This window comes from Neodiprion fabricii, chromosome 4, assembly GCF_021155785.1.
Source record: "Neodiprion fabricii isolate iyNeoFabr1 chromosome 4, iyNeoFabr1.1, whole genome shotgun sequence".
In the NCBI taxonomy this organism is placed as follows: Eukaryota; Metazoa; Arthropoda; class Insecta; order Hymenoptera; family Diprionidae; genus Neodiprion; species Neodiprion fabricii.
The window spans coordinates 35,665,328-35,678,100 of NC_060242.1; the positions used below are offsets into that span (position 1 = coordinate 35,665,328).

General features: G+C 42.6%; 1 protein-coding gene across 8 annotated transcripts in view; it reads right to left on the reverse strand.

Annotated features, from left to right (window-relative positions):
• Positions 1–12,773, reverse strand: part of LOC124181005 (polypyrimidine tract-binding protein 1) — a 346,021-nt gene that overhangs the window by 149,833 nt on the left and 183,415 nt on the right. Inside the window, exon 1 of one of the 8 annotated variants that reach the window (XM_046567063.1) lies at positions 1,407–5,619. The exons of the other annotated variants lie outside the window; for them this stretch is intronic. Coding sequence (XP_046423019.1) covers positions 1,407–1,409 — 3 coding nt within the window. The 5' untranslated portion in view covers positions 1,410–5,619. Of the gene's footprint in view, positions 1–1,406; positions 5,620–12,773 lie in introns of those variants that run through there. 8 annotated transcript variants of the gene reach the window in all.

Consider the following 12,773-nt stretch of genomic DNA (forward strand, 5'->3'; position numbering starts at 1 on the left):
GGTATACCGGGTGGTCGCGATTTGACGCTGTAACCGCGACGTATTCGACAAAAATCCTGAATCCCTTTCGCAGAAAATGGTGTAAAATATCGCATGCAACAATTTGGAAATATTCCAACGTACGCACTCGTTCCTGTAAGAAACCTTCGTTTGTTAACTTCGCTCCATCGCGACCCGCGTGAGCGTTATCGAATCGGACGCACATAGCATGCCAAACCTGTAATTCACAGGGTACCGTGTATCTAATCTAACCGGATGTTTTAAAATTGGCGTGTAATGTGTAGGTGGTCGGGCACTATCGCAGCGCGCACGCCTGTAAGCGAGTTGATTTTCGTACACCGCGCAAAGTTTCCTCACTCGATAATGACAGAGGTGTACGCGCAAGAGATTCCACGACCCGACCGAGCCTGAGGTGAAAATAATAAAAAGCATAATCGAAAGGCTCCTGAATAACAAACAAAATGGGGGGGGAAAAAAAAAAAACCGTCTATGTACACACACTCCAAGTATCGCTACGACCGGAGCCGCTCGATCCGGAGGGTTGGCCCCTAACGGAATTATTCGAGGGGTTAAATCACCCCGAAGATTGAATTCTGGATCCCGGGAAGGGGCGTCGCGTCGCCTCGCTCCGCGGTCGGAGTCCATCCCCTTTAAGGAACGACGTCGCGACGCGTGTGTAAAAATATCCCAATAGGGAAGATGCTGAACTCAACGCAGCCGGAGCTTGGAATGCTTAGAAACTCGGTGTTTTCGTTGAAACAAGACGGTCAAGCCCACGCAGAGATAAGGTTGCGTGCTGAATATGCACAGTATAAAAAATAGGAACATCGCATTATACAGTTGTAGCAAGAATCGCTTCAGAGAATAGGAACAACTAAGCAGCGCATCGTTAATACCTACGTAACGTTACCGTACATCACATCGGACTCGAAGCTTTGCGAGTACGAAGTTAGCAACGTTTAGGAAAAATCGTTACTTTCCACCTTTAGGAATGTCTGAAATTTGGTAAACCGTGATAAGAAAAGAAAAATAAAAACATACATTCATTTCGAAAAACCGACTCCTTGAGATTCTTTTACATCAAAGTTAATAACTTCAGTCTCGTAAACTTTACCGATATAGTGCAGTACCCGCTCTTTTCCCCCAAGGCTATGGTGACAAAAATTTGGTCAAATCTCACGGTAGACCGACAGGTGAAATAATGCCAGGTATATTTGGACCACCGTAAACAAAAGTAGCTCCGCTCATGGCAACAAATGTAAGCAGTCTTCTAGGTAGAAGATTTCCGATTTACCCGACGTTCGAGACTCGGTACTTCGCGACGAACGCGACAACAACGAAAAGTTCGTTTTTCACCCTCGCACCGGTCTCTTTACCCGACATGGTTCACGGGAAGTGGGACTCACCATTGCGTCCTTGAGGTGGTCGACCGGCTGCAGGAGGACCGTTGCGGTGGCCGAATTCGGGCCCCGTATGTGCGGAACGGCGACGGCCGCAGTCGCGGCTGACACGACGCTCGCCGTGCAGGTGCAGGTGCAAGTGCAGGCGAGGTTGCAGCCCTGCTGACCGAGGAGATGGCTCGCAACCCCTGGCGGGGGCAGGGGCACCGCACCTCCCGGCACGAACGAGTACGAATGAAAATACGTGGTGAACCGGGTCTGACTTGCACCGCGCTCAATCTTAGCGTTTTCCGCGTACCCCTCGGGGCGATGCGAGAACGCCTTGGTTCCGGCCTCCGGAAAACGCCGGGACGCTGCGAAACCCGGAGCAACGCGGCCCGGCCGGATCACCCCGCAACTCCCCGTCGACGAACCGCACCACAGTTTGCACTCGATTCTGATCACCACGCGCCACTGGCCGCCTTCACTTTCCCGCTCTTTCTTTATTCCTTTCCTTTATTCTTGTTATTCTTCTTGTTAGTATTATTATCGTTATTATATCAACACTTGATTCGTCACCTGCACTTTCGGCGAGATTTTTTTCTTTCTTTCTTTCTTTTTTTTTTTTTTTTTAAATTTCTTTTATACGTGTAATATAACGTGTGGTATTATGATATGTGTAATAACGTTGATTATACAGGGATGATTCTTCGTATTTTTTTTTTTTTTTTTTTGTTTAGTGTACTTCTTCTCGGATGCTGGGAACGTTTTTTGTCGTTTCTTATTTTTTTTTGTTTTGTTTTTTTTTTTTCTTTTTTTTTAGACAGAATTCGTTTCGGAACTCGATTCACGGATCAACGTTACAGATGGATATGTGTCGTCGGGTTGAATTTGATGAATTTTCTAACTATGGTCTAAACCTCTTACGTGCGAATGATTTGTCGAAAGATAGTTTTTTTCTTCCCCCTCCACCCCCTAGGTTTATACGATAAGGATAGTTACAAGCTTACGCTGTTTATTGCTAGGATGTACGAATGAACCTTTTCACCGATTCAATGATAACCTTAAGCTTTTCAACGAGGACTTTGGAGATACGATTGTCCGCGTTGTTTTATTTAACGGCTACGGAGTGCGATTTGAAGGGACAACGAGCTGCGATCGTGCCGACACGTACGAATATGTATGTGCAGATTTTCGGTTCCACCCTGTTGTACTTTATTTTTCGTCACCTTCAGAATCTACGTTTCTAAATGAAATTTCGGTCCGAGACGCAGACGCGAGAGTGTAATTTATCTATCGGGGTTTCCCTTTTTCTTCTTTTCTAAATTCCGAACGCGCGTGTCTTTGACAAAGTTAATTTTAATCGTCTAATGTAATTGAAACGACGTAGGTATACGGAGTACAGCGACGACTACGACATTCACGCTACGTAACAAATATGCGTAACTCGTTCGGGATTTACAAACGAGATTTCCTACCGGATGTGGTTTTTCTTATTTATGTACATACAAGAGCGGAATGATTATTTAGAGAGAAAAGTTTGTAAGCGGGTAGGATTGATTGCGGGGGCGATAATACGTACGACGATACCGCACGATAGTGTGTTATAGAAATATAACGATTAACCCTCGGTATAGTTATTACAATTTTACATGTGTATACGTGTATAGATATATTTATGTATGTGTATATATGTGTATATATATATATATATGTGTGTATATATATATATATGTTTATTGATTTGTTTAATTCTTCATTCATTCACTTATCTATATATATATATACGTGGGTGTGTATATTAAAAAGTACAAAGTATGTCTAATAGAACTAGGTGAAAATGATTGTCAGAGTTAAAATCTCTCGCCTGACATATAAACGTGGGCCAAGAGTTTTCAGCGATATGACGATTGTGCGAGTAGAATATAACTTTAGACCATCAGGTTCCTGTCTGACTGTCTTTCTTTCCTATTCCCTTCTTTCTATCCTCATTCGATATGAACTTTGCTAGATATGCTATTCGGTCATCAAAAGTGGTTCATACATGTAATTGTATAAAGAATTTCGCGTACATACGTGTATAATAGTAACAGTAATACGTAGGCTGGAGATCACATGCGTGTAATAATATAGACAGATATTCCCTAGCTTAACATTACGTTATTCAGATTCAACGGTTATACTATTTATTTTATTTATACCTTTACTCTATCGAATTAATTATTAACCGTATATTTGTTATTTAATTTATTCACTACTTTTCTTGATTGTCTTAACGCGATTCTTTTCTTTACCTACATAAATTTTAACCTATACAATTAATTTAATTTTTATACCAATATGTGTGTGGCTGATTGAGTGCGCGCAAGTGTGTGTTTATACATGTATATATATAAATACATACGTATTTATGTATACAATACCATATATATATACATATACAAAGAATTGTCAAACTGTCCGACAACTACCTTATACTCTAATAATACTTCGAGGGTGTCGTGTGCTTCGTGTTTGTAACTTTTCTATATCTTTCCTTCTTTCTATATTTCTTTTTTTTTTTTTTTCTACGCTGTTACGATCTCAAGTTTAATAATCTAAAACAGGAAAGCGGACGATTTTTTGTTAGTGTAAACGAGTATTCGTACGTGAAAATAGTTGCGAGAGGTGTGATTAGAATAAGAAAAAAACAACAACAACAACAACAACCACAAATATTCTCGTCACTAATTGAGGATAGAGACGCAAGACCAGTGACTTACGTCTTTTTGTAAATATGCTTTCCTTCGTTTGATTAATCGGTTAAGTTGCAATTCTGTTGACTGGCTTTAGCCAGATACATAAATATACTTGGTTTTTTTTTTTTTAATCTCTTCCTTCCCTTCTAACGTTGACTACATCCACGACGTGTGATATACACACGTACTTTTGTATACATATAACTAAACGCACGCGTTAACTTCAATGTTTAAAACTTCGAATCCCTTCTCCCTCGGTTTTACAGATTTTTTTTTGTTTAAGAATTTCAGTTAGAACGGTATTACGAATTCCGATCAATTTCAATTTACACTATATTTTGCAAATATACAAATATTATACATAAACAGGCGAATCGTCGATTATCGTTCTTCGTTAATCTTCCTTTGTGTTTTCTTGTTTAACGTTTGCCCGTTGTTTTTCGTTTTTTTTTTCCTTTTTTTTACGCCGAAGATTTCGACTTGTTACAGAGATGCAGACGGGTATTTCAGAGATGGAAATCGACGGTACATAATACAGGAATAGGCAAAGAAGTAAGTAATATGCTGTCTACGGTTGAGAAAATTTTTTTTTCTTTCTTTCTTTTTTTTTTTTTTGCTTTCTGAGGGGGACGGGGCTGATTAGATGGAAAAAAGCGAAGCGACGCGACGATCGTTACGTTAATGTGCTTTTCTCTTTTCGGCTTGCAAATGCGTTGCGAATAGTTGATTTTACTTATATTATCAATATTATTGCTAATATTTTTATTGTTCTGCGAATATTATTATTGTTATTATTGTTATTATTACCAGTGCGGTGTACCTGTTGATTAATGTTATATATATATATATATATTTTTTAATATTCTCGTTTTCTCTCTATAGAAGTAAGAAAAAAGGTTGTTGTGCGAACGATCCTGTCTCCTTTCTTCACGTTAACAGATACAACAAACAGAGTATATATATATACATATATATATATATATATCAGTTTCTCAGTTGCACGCTGATTTTCAACTTCTCCCCGTCTTCGGATTATTCCTCTTCTTCTATTTCTTCTTCGTATTTTTCTCCTTTTACCGCGTTCTCCTCCGTACTTCCGTTCCGACAGATCGTTTAATGCGGTGTGCCAAGAAGAAGAAGATGAAAAAAAAAAAAAAAAAACGTAAAGTAAACGAATAACCAGTGATAAATATTATCTTTGTTATTATCCCGTAGATTGCGTTATGCTGTAGGTTAAACCGTTGCGTGGCGCGTGGCGAGAGAATACATATATATATATATATATATATGTACGTATGTATATGTTTATTTATTAATTTTAATTTCTTTTTTTTTTTTTTTTTTGTTGTTGTTGTTTTTGTATTAGTAGAGGTGGTGGTGTGTGGTGGCGGTGGTGTCGGTGATGTTGTTAGTTAGCGAACAGGCAGGCGTTGGGAAAGATTTGAAAATGGAACGATTAAGGAGCGTCCTACTCGATCGCCTAGCTTGACACAACTGGCATCCGCGGAGCACGGGCTGTCGGCTGGCAAGCCTCGTTTCAAACGCGGCCTCCCACCGCGGGCTGCTCGCCCCGAGTTCTCCAATCGACGTCGAGACCTCGCCGAACTTTTCCGAACGCCTCCGAGCGCCCCCGGATAACCCCTCGCGAAAGCTTCTCGCCCGCGGGGCGAGCTTGCGAATTGCGAAATCCCCTTCCCTCTACTCCCATCCCCCCTCCCCCCTGCGCCATCCTTCCGCCCCTCCGGGTCACCCGGTGTCCGGCGTTCCCTGTGCGTCAGAAAATTAATAATTGATATTCCGGCTACGCCGGTGGTGACTTACCTACTACCTACACCCGCTTGAAATGCTACGGAGCTTTTGAAAACGTGCATGATATACGCGAATGCGGCTACGACCAAGTCGACGAAAACTCGGCGAGGTGCTTGCTCCGACGAGCGTAAGAAATTTTTTAAAATAACAGAGACTTTTATTACGATAGTTTATAAGCAGCGTAAGGCCGGCCGCCGCTCGTTTTAATTATTAACAGGTGAAAGAGAGCAGCACGTCTCGAAACAACTTACCCTTTCAGACTTTGCGGCGGATTGTCCAACCTTTGGTGCAAGGGTACAAGGAGCGGTGATCGTTTTGTGAAATAACGATTACTTTGCGTCGGAGACGAAGTGCGGTCAGATGGATGGTGTTAATGACTATTCGGACTTTCTGCGGTGCATAATTTAGTTTTTGTGTCGTACGCGGGTTGTCGACCGCGAATGAATATTAAAAGAGGAATTGAAAGATGGTCATTTTTGACAAAATCACTTCCAGGTTCGAAGCTCGGTTCTAGAAAAGTACGACATTTTTGCGGGCATTTTGGATATCAAAAAAATTATACATATTTCCACTGGTATTTTGTCTTGAAAATATTTCTGCGAGTTTAAGGAAGTCACAGTTATTTCTTGTCATCAAAAATATAGGTATACGTTGTTTCCTCCGGTTTCTCGATCTCGGTGGTATTTCGGACTCGGGAATTTATCTCTACGGGCACATTCTGCGGTACGATTGTTTCGGAGAAGAAAACTGTAGAATTCGTCAAGCCATATCACAAACGATCTCGATTCTTCGAAAATCAATTATCTGTAACTGAAACTGAAACTAATGAAAGTAAATCTGTCGTGATGAAAATTCGTCCCTAATATGCGAATCCTCGAGTCCTTTAATTATTCCTCAATCTCGAATGCATCGTGCACATACACTTACAAACTTACAGTAATTACTTTGAAAAACTGTACTTTCTTGTTTGAAAAATCTTTTCTCTCTTTCTTTACTTCGTCATTATACATAAGTACTTGCGTTACGAGAAAAGAACATGACGTGTTACGGCATGAAAGTCACGGCAAAATATCATCTCATGTGGATTTCATAAGGTGCATCAGATGCGAATGGCGCGGGCGTTTCAGCGGCAGCAAGAGCAGCGAGCGTTGCAACGTATCCGTTTTATTATTCAGTATAGACCTCGGAGATTACGCGAAATATGCCGTGCATGGGATTTCCGCGAGTTCCTGAGGGAAGAAGGAGGAGGTGCCCTAATCTTGGAGAAGTTTTACTTCCATGCATCTCTGAGACGACGGATAAATAGCGCAGAGATTTAGCAGCTAAGGAAATACTCGAGTTTCACCCTCTGCGGTCACCCCTCACAAAATTGGCGACTATTCGCGTCACGTCGTAAAAAATTTCACTCACAATTAACAGAGAAATCCGAGTACGACAATTTTCCAATGTATGGAGAAAATAGCGGACGTTCGTTTGTCGGGCGAGTTTTACCTTCCCTGCAGCACGCTGCAAAAAGGCCGGCGGCTAAGCGACGTGACCGAGACGAAATTGAAATTTAATTTTACATTAATTGAAATTCCCAGATGACTGCGCGGCGCCTGCGCCCGAAACAATTAAAGACGTTTCAAAGAAGCCCCCGGGATGCGTAGTTTCGAGTGTCTCTGCTGGCCGCAAGTTCTTTTACACAACGGGAATATTTGCACCGAATTAGGTCGATTCATTCCCCGCATTTCTCGCGGACACAACGCTGAGCACCTGAGGCTAATTGTTCTGAATTTTTCAAAGCACCCTCTCATGAAACTTCATTTATACATTTATACACCGTCCCTCTCACATTCAATTCGACGTTATTCTTTTTTAATTACAGTTGCATCGTACTATTATTTATTACATTTGATTGAAACATCGATCCAAAGGTCTTTCGCAAAGATTTTTCCTCTACCTACTATACGGTAGGTACGTAAATTTTTTTAACGTACCCTAGACGAGAGCATGAGTTTTTAACTAGCGACTCCATATAATTAGGTACTAAGCCGTCACAACGACGAGGCGTAAGGAAAAAAAGCGTTTTTTCGCAGGGATTAAAGACGTCGAAGAATATGTTTCATAGAATGTTCATTCGAAGTGACGAAATTTCGTACATCGCGATATCAACGGTAAATTAATCACAACCAGCGGGACGAATTGTGATTAATCGCCAGTCTCGATCCGATAAACAGAAAAATGCTAATCCAATTCCCACCACCTTCGTTACACCCCTGCATCAGCACCAACGATCTCGGAGCTTTCATAAACTCGGTGCAAAATCAGGCACCGTCTGGTCGCCGTTCGAGGGTGTATTATACGAAGGCAAATAAAGGCAGATCAAATAAACCAAGAGCCAGTAATTACAGTGATAATTACCAAGGGTCGTACGACAGCCGAGCTTTCTCAAGTAGCCTGCAGAAGCAGGAGTAAAAGCCAAAGCAAAAGCAAAAGCAGCAGCAGCAGCAGCAGCAGCAGCAGCAGCGACGGATTAGGGCGGCTCCGCTGGTGATATTTGGACAAAGCTTAAATTCCGCGGCTTTCCGCAGGATTGTCATGCGAGCGACGCTGTATATTATACGGGGTTTATCGTCCGCACAACCGTTTGAAAACAAGACTTCGTTCCTCCTCTCTTACCGGCCTGGCTGGCATGCCGTAGAGCGGCGGATAGACGAGGTGGGCATATATAAATGTAAAGTAATCTCGAGCCCGGAGCGAGTTGGTTAATCCGTTAGAACTACGCCGTTCCGGTTGTCGAAACCGCCCCCAATTACAATATACCCACCAGCATCATATTCTATACCTGCGTATATATTTGCACGGTACATATTATATATATATACACACACACGCACGCACACACGCATATACATGCCATTTCCAGAATTATCATCCGCACCCTGTTATATAACGTAGAGAAATTTGATCACCGTTCGTTGTAGGCACTCTTCCAGCCAAGATACATAGATACGTATATATGTATAATACGTACATAGACTTTGCTCGGGTATCGAATGGTGATTTTGATCGCTCGGTGAAATTTTTTTTCACCTACGCAGAGGAAGATACGTGTACACATGTAAATGCCGTAAAAATCTGTTCCGTTTATTAATCATCGCCGTTATCTCGCGTTGTAGCTATTTCGTACGTGTGTGTACCGGAAATGATAGTATTTGTGTACACGTACATGTGCAGGGAGAGCCGAGAGATTGGTCGAAGGTTAAACCTTTGACGAGTGAGTTACAAAAGGGATCGTGCCCCGCCTTCGGTGATTTATACCCAGCTGATAATTCGTCCGGCATTGTATACGTATACGGGTATTTATACAAAATATTATACGCGGACTGATCAATCGTCGTCAAAATAATCGGGGAATCGTGTTTCGCATCGTTTTATCCAAGCTTCGCGGGACGTTGTTCCGAAAAATGTCAATTTCCAAATTCAACTCCGCTTTTCGCCGATTTAATCTGACCAAAAATTCATTTTCACTTTACAGAGAAATTCACGAAGCGATTCAAATTAATTATTAAAGCGGATACGTTCGTTAATTTCATGCTGTACAATTATTTTAAATATGTTCAAACTATGAATTCAAATTTCTACATTTCCAATCGAACAAGTCAATGGCTAAAAGCTCTCTAACGAATCAAACGAGTTTTATACATTGGCAAATGATCAGCGTTGAAAAAATTCACCCATACATATTACGTAATAATTCTGAAGTTCATAGGCAGTAGCTCGAGAGATTGCCTGACTTTCGCCAATTTTGCATGTTTTTACAACAAGCCTGAATTTATAGTTGAAGCGTTTAAAGCTCGTCGAAGAGGCGAGAAAATCGTCGGGCTAAAGTGTCGAGATAAAGAAAATTTTCCAACTGGCTTTAGAAAAAGTGAACATGGGCTGACCGCACGACATCCGACATTCTAGAAACTCGCGTGTGCCTAATTTTCTAATCTCTGTCGCGACAAAGCGGCTTGCTCGAGGCGGAGCTTATACGTAAATAGTTGAAAACTATACGCACATATGTGCAAGGACTAACAATAAGGTACGAAGGGCGAAAGTAGGTAAGGTAAGTAGGTACGATATTAGTTCAGGAAAACGGATTTAATATTCTAGGCAAACTGTTTTATGCGCTCACCCCTACCTCCCTCTCTCTCACTCTCTTTTGCTCCCTATTCTTCTCGCTCCCCGAAAGGCAAATACAGCCTGGCGCAGCACTATGCAGATTACAAAATCGCATCTTACGGGGGATTAACTCGACCTAATCTAACCTAACTTAATCCCCCCCTCCACCGCCGCCCATTTCACCCCACGCTCCTTATGTACACTATGCATTTTTATTTCGTATATTAAATGATATTCAAAAATATGTGAAAATCTAAGGTTTCAGAAAAATAGAACGCTCCGTGTGTAATAGCCTAATAAACAAAATTATTTTACTTGTTTTTTCCATTCCCGTGGTCGATGTATTTTACCATCAACGACTTCATTACGATCTTTCTCGCATAGCGGTTTAATTTTTTTTTTTTTTCTCAACTTCCAGAATACCGAGAAAAAAAAAAAAAAAAAAAATCGAAGATCAGACGGCATTCATTTTACTCTGCGCACCGACGTGCGAATTACTCCATAAACTGTACTTTTTGGTCGTTTGTTTCTATCTAAAAAATATTTCCCACCTTCAATGTGCTCGACGTGTAATTACCGACTAAAAAATATACCTGATAACATTAAAATACATTTTCTTTTGTCGCAATAGCTCGGATTACTTTCTCGATTAATTCATTTTTCTCCGAATACCCAATTCCGGAATATAATTGACCTAAAGAATTGTTTCGACAATTCTACGCAAAGAAAAAAAAGAAGCGATTTTTCCCTGTTCTACAAAATGGTATCTAAATAAAACAGCATTCCGTTCGAAAATAAAAGCTGTTTCCAGTGATCCGTAGCGAAATGGAAAGACTCGAGGAGAACAAGTTTACCTCGGCGAATAAGGGAAATTGAATAAAATCCAGCAACTCTAAACTAGATGCAGAGACCCCGACAGTATAAGCCGTACGATAACACGAAGGTCGTTCAGATGCCCCATTTCGGTTTGTAGGACGCGTAGGATGCTGCAGCAGCATGACGCTTGCGAGAAAACGGGGAAGTTTCGTGGAGAATTTACCAGTGTCTGCCAGCAGCAGTCGTGGCGTCACGCCGCGTGCGTGCGTTTGTCGAGAAACGACGGGGATCCAGGAGGAGGAGTAGGAGGAGGAGGAGGAGGAGGAGGAGGAGGAGGAGGAGGAGGAGGAGGAGGAGGAGGAGGAGGAGGAGGAGGAGGAGGAGGAGGAGGAGGAGGAGAGAGAGGGGCATGCGCGGTGAATTTGCGAGGCACAAGCGGGAGCTTGAATCATTCGACGATGCCGCGGCATCGAAAACGGCGACCAGGCGTCCCGGTTGGCCAAGCTAAAGGGTGAAAAACCAAAGAGCTATGCAAAAAGATGACTGAACGTACTGTATTCCACGTCACGCATGAACGTTTAAAAGAAGAAAAGCACCGTTCGCCACCCATTTCAACGAAATCGCTGGATGTCGTAACATTCCTGACCGCGAGTCCGTTTTATGTATCAAAAAGTACAGGGCGGATAAAATTTCGAAGCATTTACACATTGGAAAATGTATTTAATACAATTAGTTTATCGAAAACATTTACTCAGTGGTCACGATCAATTTTCAGTAGCTAATACAGCTAGTTCGGTATTATAGGTAAATTTTTAGCATTGCTGAAACATTTTTCGAACATTGTCAAGAATCACATTGCAGTGAAATCGAGTGAGATCTTCTTGAAAAATAGTAATCCTGTCACTGTAGCGTAGATTCTTGAATATTTTTATATTTTTGTCGTTTGAAAAAAATAATTTTTACCTTCGGAGCTGCGGCAATGACTTCAAACTTTGCCACTGCAGACCTTCGAAAGGGTACAAACTATGTAGGTACGTAAGATTTGATGCGCCGGTTGATCGTGACGACAAACTTGGTAACTTTACCGAAGTACTAATCTCAGTGGTATCCTAGCCTTAGCGCGATAACATCCCTTACCACCGAACGAAGTCGACCAAGACATGCAGGGGCTAGTCGTTGGCCTCTGGTCATCAGTCGACGGGACAGCTCGAGCCAACTCGAGTCGATGCTGCGAAGGAAGAGAGATTCCCCTGCGAGGTTGGCGTCAGTGGTAAAGGTACCGTGTAGATCAGGATCTATAACTCTTTCGTCTTGCAGTCTTGCAGATCTTCGGTAGCGGCGCCGCGGCGTGAGGATCGCGCGGGAGGTAAAGGGGTGAGATGGCGAGGGTGTAAGGGTGTAGGGGAGGGGTAATCGGCCTGCTGGGAGTCAGCTGGGATGGCGAGTCGGTCGAGGAATGGAAAACAGCAGTAACTCAAGGAGTCGCGAAGGGGGATTGTTACCGGAGCCGGCCAATCGGGTTCCTTCGAATTTCGGAAACCGCCGGCGGAAGTCCCCCCCGCCCCCCTCGCGCCGCCGACGTTACCCGTCTGCCCGGGGTCACTTGGGGTTTAAATAAATAAAGAGAGCCGCGGAGAGAAGCCGGTCCGCCCGGGAGCCATGCATCAACCCCTATTACCTCGGGCAGCCTAACTACTCGCCCGGCGTCCAACTAAAATCTGCATAATATCGAGCCACCGCCGACGACTCTGTATCCGGCGTCCGTTCCGTCATTCCGCCGACGAGGGGATTCCCTGAGAAGATACGTGGAAAAAGCTACGAGGATCCTGATCCTGGGGGCTCAGCTGCCGCGTCATTCGCAGGAACGAAAAATCCAGGGGCG